This window comes from Carassius carassius, chromosome 27 (genome assembly GCF_963082965.1).
Source record: "Carassius carassius chromosome 27, fCarCar2.1, whole genome shotgun sequence".
Lineage (NCBI taxonomy): Eukaryota > Metazoa > Chordata > Actinopteri > Cypriniformes > Cyprinidae > Carassius > Carassius carassius.
Genome location: NC_081781.1, coordinates 18012140 through 18027154, shown reverse-complemented (window position 1 = coordinate 18027154; position 15015 = coordinate 18012140). Strand labels below are relative to the sequence as shown.

The window sequence follows — 15015 nt, the reverse complement described above, 5'->3', positions numbered from 1 at the left end:
GCTGAAAATTCTTACCGACCCTGAACTTTTCTGTGATGATAGGGATCACTGTAGGGAAAATAGGTTCTGACTACTCATATCAGTAGGGAGATATCAAACACTTGGGTGTTTCCAAATCCGGCATTTATTTCTATTTTAATGTAACACCTTTAAATTAATGTTTTAGTTGTGGGATTTTTTACATCAAAATCAGACACAAGGCCATAAAGTCCAAAGTGTGTAAGACAAATCCAGTAAATCATAGAAATACTTAACACAAAACACAGTAGTCTCTGCACACGTCCATATAGAAAATGTCCTTCTTGATAACAAACAATCCTAGAATTCTGCTAGAAGCTAACTACCACTATTCCAGCAACATTTATATCAAAGATCATAAATATTATTTTCCATGTCGTCTTTGCACCAGTAGAAGATGCATCACAGTGTTTTGCCCTACACCGGGCTTTCTGTTAAATGCTATTTTCAAAAAGTATAAAATATATTAATGCAGGACTTTTATACTATTACTACTCTGTCAATCTTTGATGATTTTGGTGCATACACACTTTTTTTATATATAAATTTTGGATGGTATTACATTGTGCAAAATGCAGATAAGATAAAACACCCCACTAGTCTAATACTTCTCTATCCTGATTAGCTTACATTGATTTTAGTGCAACATGGAGGTAGTTTGACCCATACCAGTTTCTTTTCAAGGACACTTATTAACATTAATTTGCCAACTTAAACAACTGCATTAACTAATTAACAAACAGAACTACAATGGATATGAGAATAACAACAAATTCAAAAACCAACTGCTACTAACGTCCCTTAATTTTTTTGTTCAGTATCTGAAATATCCATAACATTCAGTTAAAGGAATATTCTGGGTTCAACACAAGTTAAACTCAATCAACAGCATTTGTGTTAATCACCATAAAAAATATCTTTAGTTGCTTATTGAAAAAAAATAAATGGAGGTTACAATGGAAGTAAATGAGGCCAAACTTACTATTTTATAAATGATGTGAAAATTATTTGAGCTTAAAAGTGACATTAAAGACATTTATGTTACAAAAGATTTCTATTTCAAATAAATGATGTTCTTTTCAATTAGACTCCTGAAAAAATAGGCCTTTTTTTGAGGATTTAAATCTGAAATGTAATGTTTACCATATTATGAAATCACTTCATTTTTATTTTTTTAAATTTTACTATTACAGTTGGCATATTATTTGGGCTGTAAAGCTGTTTAAATCATTTTAAGAGTCTTTTGGGGGTTTTAAGGTTTACAGGATTGCGTTGTCATGGGGAAAAAAAATAAAAATTGTAAATAAATATACACAGAAAAGATTACAAAGTAATTCCTCTCGCTAAAACCATGTTAACATTCATACTATTTGCCACCTGTGTCTATACTATAAAAACAATGAGTATTTTAATGTTTATGAATTGGGCCAGTTTTCTATTTTAAGTGCCTTACTGTATCCCAGAGCTTTTTTGATTTTATTAATTTTTTTCTGAAAATAAAAGGTGGGACAAGGAAATTAATTTTTGTGATAATTAACATTATGCCGCAAATGCTATCAGTTTGAACCCGGAATATTAATTTAATGCAAAGTCAAGAGAATAGGTCAAATCTCTTTTATTAAATAAATATCAGATTCAAATGGAAAGGAAAAGCATGTTAATGCTAACTTTTTTTCTTCTTCAAATTGGCTACTAGATTTTAGATGACTACATAGAATAAAGGAAGAGGGCACTATTGGCTTAGTTATGATTTTGATGATTGCACAAACTTTTTCCACTGCAGCATCTTTCCCCATATTGCTTTTGGTATATTGGGCTTTGGCACGTTACCGTGGATATCGATCGCTTTTGGATTCAAGCGACCATGCTAGCTGCTTAAAAAGGGTTATCAGAATTGGCACTGGAGAAATAATCAGTGCTACATACTCGGAGAACCTCAAATGAAAAAAGTCCCGACAACCCTTGTGTTTGACCCTACAGTAAAGGCTGTGTCATCTCACTGTCGGACAGATGCAGTGGCAGATGCTGCCGCTGTGTCACCTGCTGCACAAAGATGAAGAGGAACCCGATCACGAGGGCAGCGCCGAGGACGGATCCCACGGCCCACGCGTAGGAAGGCTTTCTGGGCACGGGTGGGACCACTGGCTTTGGTGTTGATGTATTCACTAAAAGATCCTGCACGCTTGACAAAGAGCCATTGTTAGGTAAGGGCTTGAGATCAAGAATGCTGCACATGAGAGGATAGAGATCGACGGAGCGCATGGAGGCCTTGGTGTAGTCGCGGCGGAAAGTGGGTCCACGGGCGACAAACACAGGGTGCATGCTGGGAAGTCTGTTGTCATAACCATGGTTTCCCACTGCAAATCAAACATGTAAACATTAGATAACTGCAAAGATATTTCTGATACTGATTAGTAAGCACATCAATGACATTCACTGCAGAGGATACATTAGTGAGCAAATAATGTAATGTTAAATTTCTCAAAATCTGTTCTGAGGAAGAAATATACTCTTGGATGGCCTGAGGGTGAGTACATTTTCAGCAAATGTTCATTTATGGGTAAACAAGGTTATCGTACTATGTTCTGCTTGAGTTATGTGTAAATATTAATACGTACACATAAAAGATCCGTTTCTGTTCTGCATGACCGTCCAGCCCTCTTTGACCTCAATGATCAGAGGCATGATCCTGACATTGTGTCTGTAGTGGAAATGATCTGGGATCTCCTCCTTTTTATACACAACCATGTTAGGGTTGGCGTTCTTCAACGAATTGTAGACCTCTTCAAGTTTGCCTAGATTAAGAAGAGAATAACACTCAAAAGTGATAAAGCATGTGTCACCAAACATATACATTTAAATGGCAAAATATCCCTAAAGGTCAAGAAACGCACGTATTTTATGATGGATTTTCACACATTTAGAAATAAGTAAAATTATCAAATCTATACCAAAGGCCTTTGAAAAAAAAAAAAACTTTGATTACTTTATACAATGTGTGTAGAATTGCTTATTTATTTGTTCTACTGTAGTTTGTATTTAATTGCTGATTGTTTACTTGTCTTCAGTGAGCTTGCATTTTTATTCAAGGCTAGTATTAGTTTTTTTTTATATCGACACTGGTGACAAGAATTAAGAAATGTCTATGGTTTTAAACATTTTGATATCATCAGCAAAAACAACTGTATTGTGAAATACTCTGTATCTTTACCATGAAACAGAATGACTCATATCTTGATTTTGGCCAATCTGCCCTCCCCTATATTAATGCAATCTTTCATTAAACAAAATAAAAGAAGGTAGTGGGAAAAAACACCTAATTAAATGACTAGTATAATATGCAATAACAAATGCTTTATATTCATTCTTACCATCTTTCGGCAAAATGCCAACTACAGGGCTCTTGTCTATCCATGTGTAAAGATCACGGCTGACGTAGGTGTCCAGCTCAATAATCTTATCATGTGATAACTGTGTCATTCCATGATCACTCGTAACAATGAGATTAACTTTGTCATAAAGACCAGCGGTTTTGAGCTTTCCCCTGAGGAATCCCAACTTCTCATCGATGTCTGCTATGATTAAGTCCATTAGTGGGTTCTCTGGCCCTAAATTATGCCCACTCTCATCTGGCTCCTCCCAGTACAAGACACCAAAACTGATGGCCTCTGGCCCTGAGAACCAGTTAATGAGTTTCTCGACTCGGGTCTCAAACGGCATTGACGCATTATATCTCAAATAATGTGTTGGATACGTTCCACCAATCGCTACATCTGATCCAGGCCACATAGCAGCTCCGCTCTTCCGTCCAGCCTTCTGATTGGTGACCCACAACGGCACAGCCTCCTCCCACCACCATGCATCGTACACCTCAGGTCCCTCCATAGAAAAGGAATGGTTGTGAATGGGGTCGTACATTTCGTTAGCAACAATGCCGTGGGTTTCGGCATGTAATCCTGTCACTAAGGTATAGTGGTTTGGGTAGGTCTTGGTGATGTAGGTGTTCTCCACTCGTTCCACCTGCACACCCTCATCCATCAGGGCATGGAAATTGGGTGTGGGTACTCGATTCACATAGTCCCAGCGGAAGCCATCAAAGGACACCAGTAGCAGCTGGCTTTGCTCGTCCTGCTGTGAGCTCGATGTCTGAAGCAGTAGTAATAAGCAACTCAGGAAGCATCTCTTAATCACTAAGAGGTCTGGCATGATGCAAGACCTTCTGCGAATGGGAGACCTATAAAAATCAAATTCATTGTAGGCATGAATGAGGAATGACAGAACGTTTTGACCACTGACCACATTTACATGCACATATTTTTGTGATTAATGTCAACAGAGTTATTACAACTTTATCAGTTATTGGAATTCCTGTGTACATACAATAAGCAAATTGAAAGATATGCACATGAATTTCTAATTTAAGATAAACACAATCCCATAAAAGTATAATCTTGTTACGTAAAGTTTGTAATATGTATGTTTGTATCTAATATCATCCAGATATATTTTTGTTTGGACGTGTACAGATATGAATCAATGTTCCTTATAGTGGATATTCCGAATAAAGTGTTTATATATATTCAGATTACTAGAAACCAGAATGTTGGATTAATCTGATTCAATAAATGTGTCAATTTCTGCGGAATATATAATTATCTTAATTAATACTTCCCATGCATAATTAATTAATATAATTAATATAAAAAAACACACATGCACACATACAGTTAATAATTGCACACAGTGGAATGCAGCTCTGCAAACGATTTTTCTCACATTAAAATAAAATAAAAAGATAAATATGGGAACAAAAAAAAACATTACACAACAATGACTCAACTCTCCATTAAATAAGAACGAACAACTGATACATTGTTTAAAAAAATCCCCTTATATATGTTTGGCAAAACGCAATCGGTCGCGCAATGTTCTGTAATATATGACTGTCACTGTATGCATGTACTGATATATATGTCATGTTCGGTCATGGCAGTGCAGCCTACTTTCAGCGCGCATGGTCAGTTAACAGGTGCATTTTTCTTGTACGTAATGTAAAAAAACTAACTGGATAGATTTCGGACTAAACGCTCTAACAGGATGAAACGGGTCTCAAATGTATCAAAATAATTCAATTGCATAGTGCGTCAGTACAAATGGAAGATTATGACGTCACACAATGCAGCGTATTTCTGCGACACATAGCGGTGCTCGCTTCACTTATGTCCTGCTTTTTGAATAAATCTACCCTGTTGGGTCTTAAATAGTATTCTGTAACATTATCCTCAACTAACCAGTGCGCTTTTCCATTTAACAGCAGCTGGTGTAAACGAACGAAAAACCGTATAGTTCAAGTTAGCGCAGTGCATGATCTACGACAACGCTTTATGTCATTGCAATACATTATGAAAACGTCTCCGATATCAAGCACATTCGCGGTGAAAACGGGTGCATTTGCAATTAAAAGAAACTAACCCGTGTGCATTCAAATAAACGTACCACTTACCTCAGAGGACGATAATATTTGTCTCTCTGAAAAAAAAGTAAACACGCGACGAACACAGGAAGTACCGCCTATTTCTCAGCAAAAAAGAATCTCATTATGATAAGGAAGAGGCTTTTATTAATTAAAATAGTATTGAATAATTTGTTAGTTTGTAATAATACCTATTTGTTAGGGCTTAAGTCTAAATGATGGTTGTAAATGTCAACATATCCATCTGTTATTCTAAATAATTATTTTTTTTATTGTGCAGCCTATGTTTTAACCAGTGGATGTAGAGTTTTGATTCAAACTTTTTTGGAGTCCCTTATGGTCGCCGCATGAAATATGCTGTGCTTGTGATTTAGGCCTATATTATATGATTAAGTGTTTATGTTCTGTACTTCAATGCTCCGTCCGAAAACGCACGAGCAGCCTCTGCCTCGTCACATGAACGGTTTCCGATGTCTGTCCGCGAGCGTCTCTATTAGTCATATGGAAACATTTTGGCTAATCTAATTTTTGAACGTTACTGAAACATACTAGCCTTTTAATAACTGCTTACTTATATTAAAAGCATATGACTAATACATTTTTTAATATTATCATCATTATCCACCAGAGGTCACACAAACATAACCTATAATAGCCTACATGGTCATCAATAGGAAGTTTAAATATTAACCATTTATGCATTTCGGTCTTAAACAATAAGCTAAGTGTTTGGAAAAAGAAATATCATGACAAATTCTTTTTATTTTTCTGGTCCTTCTGCTTTTTAAAGAACTCAGATACACACTATAACACGCATTCTCTGATAGTCTCTGTGAAGTCCTACAAATAAATATTTAGGATTAAATGTATGCAGAATTAGATGTAAGGTGGGACTTAAAAAATGTTTGAAGTGATAATTTAGATTTCTTATATAATAGTTTAATATGACGCAATAGTATAAGAGTTTTGGAGGAGTGTAAGCTGTCCTCTCCTCGGAGATGCTGCTGGTCTCGCGGCTTTGTGCGGATTCTTGAGCGTCTCCACGACAACCACAACCTGACGCAACTTACGCCCCTCCTCCATTCGAGCCTCTCATCTCATTCAAGAAACAAGTGTGGAGTAAGAGCAGTGTAACAGAGCAGGACGCGAGGGGTACAAGTGCCTGACAAACTACTGTGAAGGTAAGAATCATTATTTTCTTAATACTGTATTCATAAAGAGAGCGTCCACACTCTCTAAACCACATATAAACTATATCAAACATTCTTTAAGAGCCACCATTGAGCTGGCTAATAGGCTACTTTGCATGCACTGAGTGCAGTAAGTTTTTTTTTTTTTTTTTTTTTTAATGATGACTTTCAACATCCTAAATTATTTTAAATGATTTTCTATGCAGGATGTTTTATTCTAATAGGTTGATTGAGCGGGTGTAGCCTATTTTAAGTTAGTTATTATTGTCTTTAAAAAAAGTAAAGTAAACAAATTTCATGTTCATGAATTTTCTAGACATGAGTTATTCAATACCCGGACATGTTTTCATTAGGTCTGTATTTACCAGGGCTCAGTTAATCATTGCTATATGACATGTGTAATAAATAAACTATTTGTTAATAATCAAAGTAATGTTGTTACATGCTGTAACCGCTTCAACGGAAAGTTATTAGACAACAACAAGGCAATATGTATGACCATAATGTGAAGTGAGACTCTGGCTAGTTAATTTTCACTCCAGATCGGAGAATCATTTTATGCTGAGAAACCAAGATTTGCACTCCAGATATACGACAGTAAGGTTCACCGCATTAATCAGACATGAATAAATGCAGTCTTTCAAACTGTCTGTTTGGCCTGAAGAACATTTAATGGGTCTGGGAAAAGGAACAATTTTCCCTTGAGATCTGCATTCTAAACATAATACTTTAGAGAGTGTGGAAAGATAGGCTACAGCAGTCAAAACCAATATTATTCATGAAAAGTGAATAAAACAGTTTGAACTTTTTCCAGGTTATTATATTACTATATAGGGTGCAGTTTATTTTACAGTATGTGTTAATATATACTTATAGAGTACTTACCAGAGAAAGTACTGGGTAATATATGGTACTACCACATGAGGTTTATGGGTAGATTCAGTGTCAGTACCTAGTTATTAACCAGTTATTATAATTTCTATAATAAGAAAATATTATGTGCATGCAGAACAGGACTGTAAAATAAAGTTCAAAACCTGCTAATCTTGTTTAGTCTTGATATATTCATGCTACAGGCATTTATATATTACGTAAACATATTACATATACCGTATTTTCATTCTCTTTGTTGAGTGTCCGGCCTTATTTCACCATGAATTATCATTAGTTTGCTTCATATGTTAAAGTCTTGGTATGTAGTCAGTAAGTATTTTGAGAAGCATATTTTTGGTCTGGGATGAATGGATCCCCCTGTGAGATGAGTCACGTTAATGCTGCCACACACAGTGTGGGAGGTGGGGCGAAGCACTAAATGAGCCGAGACTTCAGGAGTGTGATTAGTCCCGAAGCCGTGTGAGGGTTAATGTGAGGCCAGTTAACAACCAACACACTCCTCTTATGAGAAGAATGCATTCCTGGAGCAGCTGCAATGATGAAAGACGTCAAGGCAATGCACCAAACACTATATCACAAATACATCGGACAGACAGCTTTGCGGGAAAGCATTAAAAAAGTGGGTTGTCCAAGACTAATTAGATTATAAGCACAGTGTTGATGCATTACTGTGTACCAGAACTTTATGTGATTGTGTTCTCAGCAGTAGTTTTGCTTGTCTGTGTAAGAGTAATGAGAGGCTGTAGTTGAGCAGCATTATGTTCTTTGGTGACTGTCACAGGTCTGGCTGCTCTAGTGAGGAGTGACATTTAGTTCTTTAGAGCAGACAGTCTTCAGTGCTGCTGACTCATTGGCTGGGCTTAGTTGCTATGGAAACCGCCAGCTTTCTAAGATCCACCGTGAGATATGAGGCATGGATGGAAAGCGTCCATGTGATCAGTAAACTTCCCATTTTAACCATGACTTACTTCAGAGAAATAGCTTGTGGTTTTACAAATAAAAACCTAATAAATAATAATCAAAAACATTATTTCTCTTTATTCTTACTTTTATAGACTTTTTCACTTACACTTAAATAATGCAGTCATTGTATAGTTTATTAAGTTTTGGCATCTACACTTTAAAAAAAAAATATTGTAGCAACAATAATTTAACTCAGGAATTACTAGTCAATTTCACAAAGAAACAGTAACATACTGTATTAAGCAGGAAATTGGGAGGAGAATAAAAAAAAGCAATTTCCTTGTAAAACACTCCAATAGGCTAATCTTTTATTAACTTTGAAAAATGTGTTTAATTTGATTTAAGTAATCATATATTCAAAATGTATTATTTGAATCAGCATATATATGTTAATTGTGAAAACAATTAAACTGAAACACTTAAAAAGTATATGAACAATTAGTTTAAGTAAAATGTGTGATTGAACAGTTAAACAAATAATTATAAATAGTTATTATTTAAAATAATCAATACATTTTATTTATACATTTATTTATATAGATGAATAAATAGGTAGATTAGATTATAAAATAAAAAAATGGATATTATGTATCTTTTATAGTTTATTGGTACTATGATGAAATACATTTGGCTGACAAATACTGTATGCATCACATTAAGTGTACTTGTTTATGTAAATACGTTCAACTTGATGTATGGACATTTTATATGCTATTAAAATACATAAATTATTCCTAAACTTTTAAATTATGAAAAGGTAACCAAGTTTGTTTAAATTGTTTGAAGGGAAAGCTTTTACTGCTGGAAAAATGGAAGCTCAATATCTGCATTGTTGATTTATTTTATAGCCCCACAGACACACCATCCTGGTTACTGCGAGCAAATCCGAAGGTCTACTGTATCTTTATTGATCCAACAAGGCAATGAGATCATCTGACCACTTAAATTGATTTTCACTGTTTATTTTTGGCTACTCTAACCACTTCCTCAAAAGGCCATGGATGCCAGTTCAATTCCTCAGATTAATATAGAGGGCTGTGATGGCCTTGAGGTTGCCCCAGATGATCATTTGAGAAACCTGAAAGCACTGACTGAGAAGCTCAGGCTTGAGACCAGAAGGCCGTCCTATCTTGAGTGGAAGGAACAAGTGGAAGCTCAAAGCTCCAAAGGCTTAGCAGTGTCAGAGGTCTCATCAGAGCTGGAGACAGGTCCTGGACTGAAGCCTGATGGCACACCTCACAGTTCCCAAGTGACTGCAGGAAATGCCCTGATTTCTAGAAGCCTTGGAGGATTTGATAATATCGATGAAGCTCTGGTTTGGCTTAGAAAAGAACTGGTAAGTCAAAAAGTTTCAAAATCCTCATTTGTTGACTGAAGTTATATGGAATTTTTTCTGAAAAATGCATGTCATCATCTCTTAAAATAACTTTAATTAAGAGATTAATATAATCTCTTAATAATACCTTTTATGACAAGATTAGTTTTAGATAAAATTTCATGTGGTGCAACTCCCCAAAAATTTATAATTAAATAGATTTCTGAGGATTTTCAATGAAATTGTCTTTATCATGTTCTCAAAAATGTGATTTTTCAAAATAATTGCTGCTTTTTTTCTGTAAGGGAAGAAAGCGAACAGCATCCCCATTAGTAAGCTAATTTGAATGAAACAATGGATTTGAATGCCAGGCCTTCATTGCTACATTACTGCGTGGGAGATTGCCATTCATGTTAAAGTGAGTGGAAAAGATGGTGAGCAGATGAGCATGAGAGATTGCTCTCTGTTCCTCTAAGTGTAATCACTTCTCTTCCACTCAGCCATGTGGTTCAAGGCATACTTTTATGCACAGGCCATTACAGCCAAGGCATGCAATGAGGCTCCTTTAGCCACATCAGAAGCCTTTCTTCCACTGCCTTTGCCCTGTGTGTGTCCATAAACATTTAAACAAAGAAAATTGGACACAATAACAAACAAATAATTTTTTTTTTAAAAACAGGGCAAGTTGCAGTACAAGGGGACTTCTGGAGATCCATATCACCTCCCATAATTTTGAGCCCCTTGTTATGTGAAACTGACAAAAGCGAGTTTGCTAACAAAGATGGATCTGCATGCCCATGCATGGTACATTTTGCCATGATCCTGAAAGGTAGAGAGACTTACACTACCTTTTCCAATTTTAGGATCAGTAAGATTTTAATTTATTCAACAAGAATGCATTAAATTGATCTAACGTGACAATAAAGATTTATAATGTTACAAAAGATTTATATTCAAAAATATAAAAAAAAAATACAAATATTTATGTCACATAATAACAAATGTTTTATAAGCACCAAATCAGCAGATTAAAATGATTTCTGAAGAATCATGAAGACTAGTGATGCTGAAAAGTCATCACAGTGTAGAAACAATTTTACTCAGAAATTGCTAGTCATTTTTGCAGTTAATTGCAAAGAAATGGCAAGTAACATTTAATTAAATGTGAAATTATGAGGTTGAATAACTAAAATAATGTTTTATTGTAAAAAGTACTCAAATGTTCTCAAAACTTTAAAATGCTTTTTAAATTAAAATACTAGGGGACATGAGGAGAATATCATTTTGAAATGACACCAGATCAGTTTAGCTTTTTCTATAGTTTTGTCTCAAACTTTTAAAGGGAGTATTTCTCTGCAGGAAAGTGTACCTTGATGGCCAGTTGAGAGCCCTGAATCTGAACATCTAATCCGTGTACAATAAGCAGATATTGTCTCCTTATGTCTAAGTAAATGCTTCATAATTTTCTCTAGGAAATTTGAGGAGGCACAAAGTGATATAATTAAGCCTTCAAGGGTTAATTCACCCCAAAATGAATATTCTGTCATTAATTATTCACCCTCATGTCGTTTCAAACCCGTAAGACCATCGTTCATCTTTGGAACACAAATTAAGATATTTTTGATGAAATCCAAGAGCCATCTGACCCTCCACAGACAGCATAGACGGTCGCACGTTGAAGACTGACACGGAAGAGAAGAATCATTGAATAAAGTAGTTTTTTTTCTTTGTGCACAAAAGCTTTCCTAGCTTCATAAAGATGTCATGGACTAATTTAACGATGTCCTTACTACCTTTCTGGGCCTTGAACATGGTAGTTGTGTTGCTGTCTATGCAGGGTCAGAAAGTTTTATCAGATTTCATTTCATCTTCATTTGTGTTACAGGTTTGACACAACATGAGGGCGTGTAATTAATGGCAGAATTTAAATTTTTGGGTGAACCAACCCTTCAATAAGTTCCTCCTATTTGTTATTCTTTCATAGATGGAGATGCGCATCCAGGACCAGCAGCTGGCCCGCCAACTTATGCGACTACGCGGTGAAATCAACAAACTCAAAGTGGAGCAGACGTGTCACCTGCATCGCCGGATGCTCAACGACGCCACCTTTGGCCTGGAGGAGCGTGACGAGCTGTCAGATCTTCTGTGTGATGGACCCGTCACTCCAGGGTTTGGACTCTCTTCACCATTGCGCCTCATTGGTGTCACCAAGATGAACATCAACTCCAGACGCTTTTCCCTTTGCTAGCCATTTAACGTGTGACCCAACTCCGAAAGAAAAGAATTAGTGACTCAAAAAGTGATTGATCTTGAAGTGAATGAACTGTTTTGGAACCCGAGAGAACTGTTGTCACAGAACATCCTGTGCCTCTTGCTCTATATTCTTGTGCCAGTGAAACCTTTTCAGTTAATCAAATGAACAATAGACAATGACTTCTAAAAAAATGATCCACTAGCCATGGCTCTATGCCTCTAAAACAGTCCTTGCTGTGGTCCTGAGATATCAAATGATGTTGCTTACCATGCACATGCTCTGTTTCAAAACCTTGGAAACTATCAAATGCATGAAGACTGTTCCAATATAGGCATCTTAATTTTAGTGCCTCCAAGACACTTTCTGCCAAATTCTAAGGCAGCATTCACGGTGAAAGCAATCCAATAATGCATTGCGATAAGCTCAGTGAAGATTGCGGACCAGGCATTAGAAATGTTGATTATTAATAAACGTACATATCATTTAATATTGAAAAGCATTGATGGATGTAATTAAGATGAATTATTTTATAATCATTTTGTGTTCTGTGAATTTTATTTAGTGCTGGGCAGCAATTAATCGTGATTAATTGCATCCAAAATAAAAGTTTTTGTTTATGTAATATATGTGTGTACTAATTCATGTGTATATAAAGACACATACATACAGTATATATTTAGAATTTATTTACATGTATATATTTATATTCATATTTATATTTTTTATAAATAGTACACACACATATATTTTGTACACAAAACCTTTTATTTTGGATGCGATTAATCACGATTAATTGTTGCCCAGCACTAATTTTAATGCGTATTATGTATTATTTAATGCTTTATTAGTGCATTAGCTTAGCAACATGTTAACATCAACAGTGCACAGCCATTTTTTCATTTTTTCTTCATTCCAGAATTTTTTTCCCCATTCATTTTTACCCTATGAATTTGAAAACATTTTCATCAATGAGTTATAAGCTGTAAACCATACCAACCAGCTATGAAATGAATCCCAACATAAACTTTGATTTGAAGCAAAAACATTTCTGAAAATCAGACAAAAAGACATGATGAAAAAGAAAGAAATAAGTAACAGAGTAATGCAGGCTGATGGTTTCAACAAAAGCGTGTACCATCGATTAACAACCTTGAAGCTCACAGAAGGCTTTTCTTTAATGGTTTTTGTTAAAAATCAATTCCCCAAAAGAGAAAATGATTGGTATTTCACTTCCGGAACTAGAATGTTTTCAAATAAAATGAATCAATTTAATTATGTGGCACACAGACTTGCTACCTTTGTATTAACGCTTCAAATCGGACTCTTGTGAGGTTCATGATTATAATATGTAGGCCGTAGTGAAGCAGCTCACTAGGTTTTGGAACAGAGCCACAGCCTTAATTCAGTTTTGCTTATATGTATGACATAAAATGTCTCAATTAGTTCTGCATGTGATTTTTTCTATACACATTTGTATTTTATATGGAAGAATATCTTATAAACGTAACTCGGTTGTGGTTAGATTCATTAAAAAAAAATTATGATTGGCATGTACAGTGAAGATTGTATTTGCTATACTGTACAATAACATCCCAGTCTACAGATCATCTGTGGAAACATGTTTACAGAAACCTCTGACAATTCATCCATATAATCCTGCAATAAATGTTTTACAGTACATTGTTGCTGAGTTAGTATGTTACTATGAAAGGAAACAAGAAGGCTCATCATTTTGCCACTTGGTGTACATTGAGCTGATGCCAATCTCTACGGAGCCATTTACTCTTAAGTGATTCCATTTTTCCCAATTTGGGAGGAGCGTCTCTACAGATCTCCATCATTTAAATTGCATGTTTTCATAAACAAAAACTCCCAACATATGTGCAAAGGCTAAGACTATATGCCATTACTACACTCATTTACCTTATTTGTGGAAGTTTAAGGAACTTCCTGTTTGTTTGAAAACTGGAGTATTTCGCTTTACTTGGTTTTCTTGCTGATCTTAAACATCTGCAGTGCTTTTTTACTTTTCTAATGAGTGGGAATATAGCTGGATAACTCTGTCATAACAATAGGCCTACCTCAGAGAAAATGTCTTGGTTTCTCATTCACGTCTCTTCAAAATATGGAGTGAAACCAGCTCTCAACAAAAGCTGAAAGGGTGTGTTTCAAAGCCCTTTTTCAGGAAGGTTGTGTTTCACATCCCTTCAATGACTGGGTTTTGTGTACAGCCAAACCATCCTTGATTAGTGATAAACTCCCAAAAGCATTCTGGGACTTGACATATTGTCTCACAATTAGCAGTTTTAATACTTTCTTATAGCAATCCGGTCCTCGAATTTGATTGGTCGACCAGCTGATAGCATGGTGACCTTTCACTGTTTTGTATTAGAACTACTTTTAGTGATATTGTGTCTAAAATGAAAGTATCTCAAGTAAAAAATGCCATTCGTTTTCTCCATACACTCTCAGAAAAATCTCTCGGGTACAAAACCGGGGCTGTTCCTTTTTAAAAATACCAATATGTACTTCTGAAGTACATGTGTGTACTGATATGCAACATTTAGATATAAGTACAAAAATGTACCATTTAGCTTTTATACCTTACTGCCCCAGAAACAGCTTTGTACCTTTTTTTAATTATTGTACCTTTTATTAGTGATTTTAATGTAATTATGCCATTTGCAGTGCTTTGCTGGATGGTAGTTCTTGTCTGATTTTCAATACTTCTAAAGTTTTTTTTTCACCTCATAGCTATTTGACTTGGTTCATGGCTTTTAACTTTTTAACAAAGACCTTTTTTTAAATGCCTATGAAAAAAAATTAATTGGTTAAACACTTCCGGAACAAATGCTATTGAAAAAGTGGGTGGGCACTAATGCACTCTTAACTGCTTTTATAAACTATC

General features: G+C 35.4%; 2 protein-coding genes across 3 annotated transcripts; one reads left to right on the top strand and one right to left on the bottom strand.

The window, feature by feature from the left end:
• Nucleotides 1-1746: 1746 nt before the first annotated feature.
• enpp5 (ectonucleotide pyrophosphatase/phosphodiesterase 5) lies at nt 1747-5612 on the bottom strand. The gene is made up of 4 exons (XM_059513030.1): nt 5522-5612; nt 3390-4237; nt 2637-2813; nt 1747-2375 (listed from the first exon to the last, which is right to left on the bottom strand). The coding sequence occupies exons 2-4, from the start codon at nt 4222-4224 to the stop codon at nt 1993-1995; spliced, it is 1395 nt and encodes a 464-aa protein (XP_059369013.1). The 5' UTR covers nt 4225-4237; nt 5522-5612; the 3' UTR covers nt 1747-1992.
• Nucleotides 5613-6362: 750 nt separating this feature from the next.
• Nucleotides 6363-13787, top strand: fam167ab (family with sequence similarity 167 member Ab). Of its 2 annotated transcripts, XM_059513032.1 has the most exons (3): nt 6363-6672; nt 9387-9874; nt 11838-13787. In XM_059513032.1, the coding sequence occupies exons 2-3, from the start codon at nt 9536-9538 to the stop codon at nt 12099-12101; spliced, it is 603 nt and encodes a 200-aa protein (XP_059369015.1). In that variant the 5' UTR covers nt 6363-6672; nt 9387-9535; the 3' UTR covers nt 12102-13787. The 2 variants fall into 2 exon arrangements, with proteins under 2 accessions (XP_059369015.1, XP_059369014.1); XM_059513031.1 differs by lacking the exon at nt 6363-6672 and having other exon boundaries at nt 9063-9874.
• Nucleotides 13788-15015: the final 1228 nt, after the last annotated feature.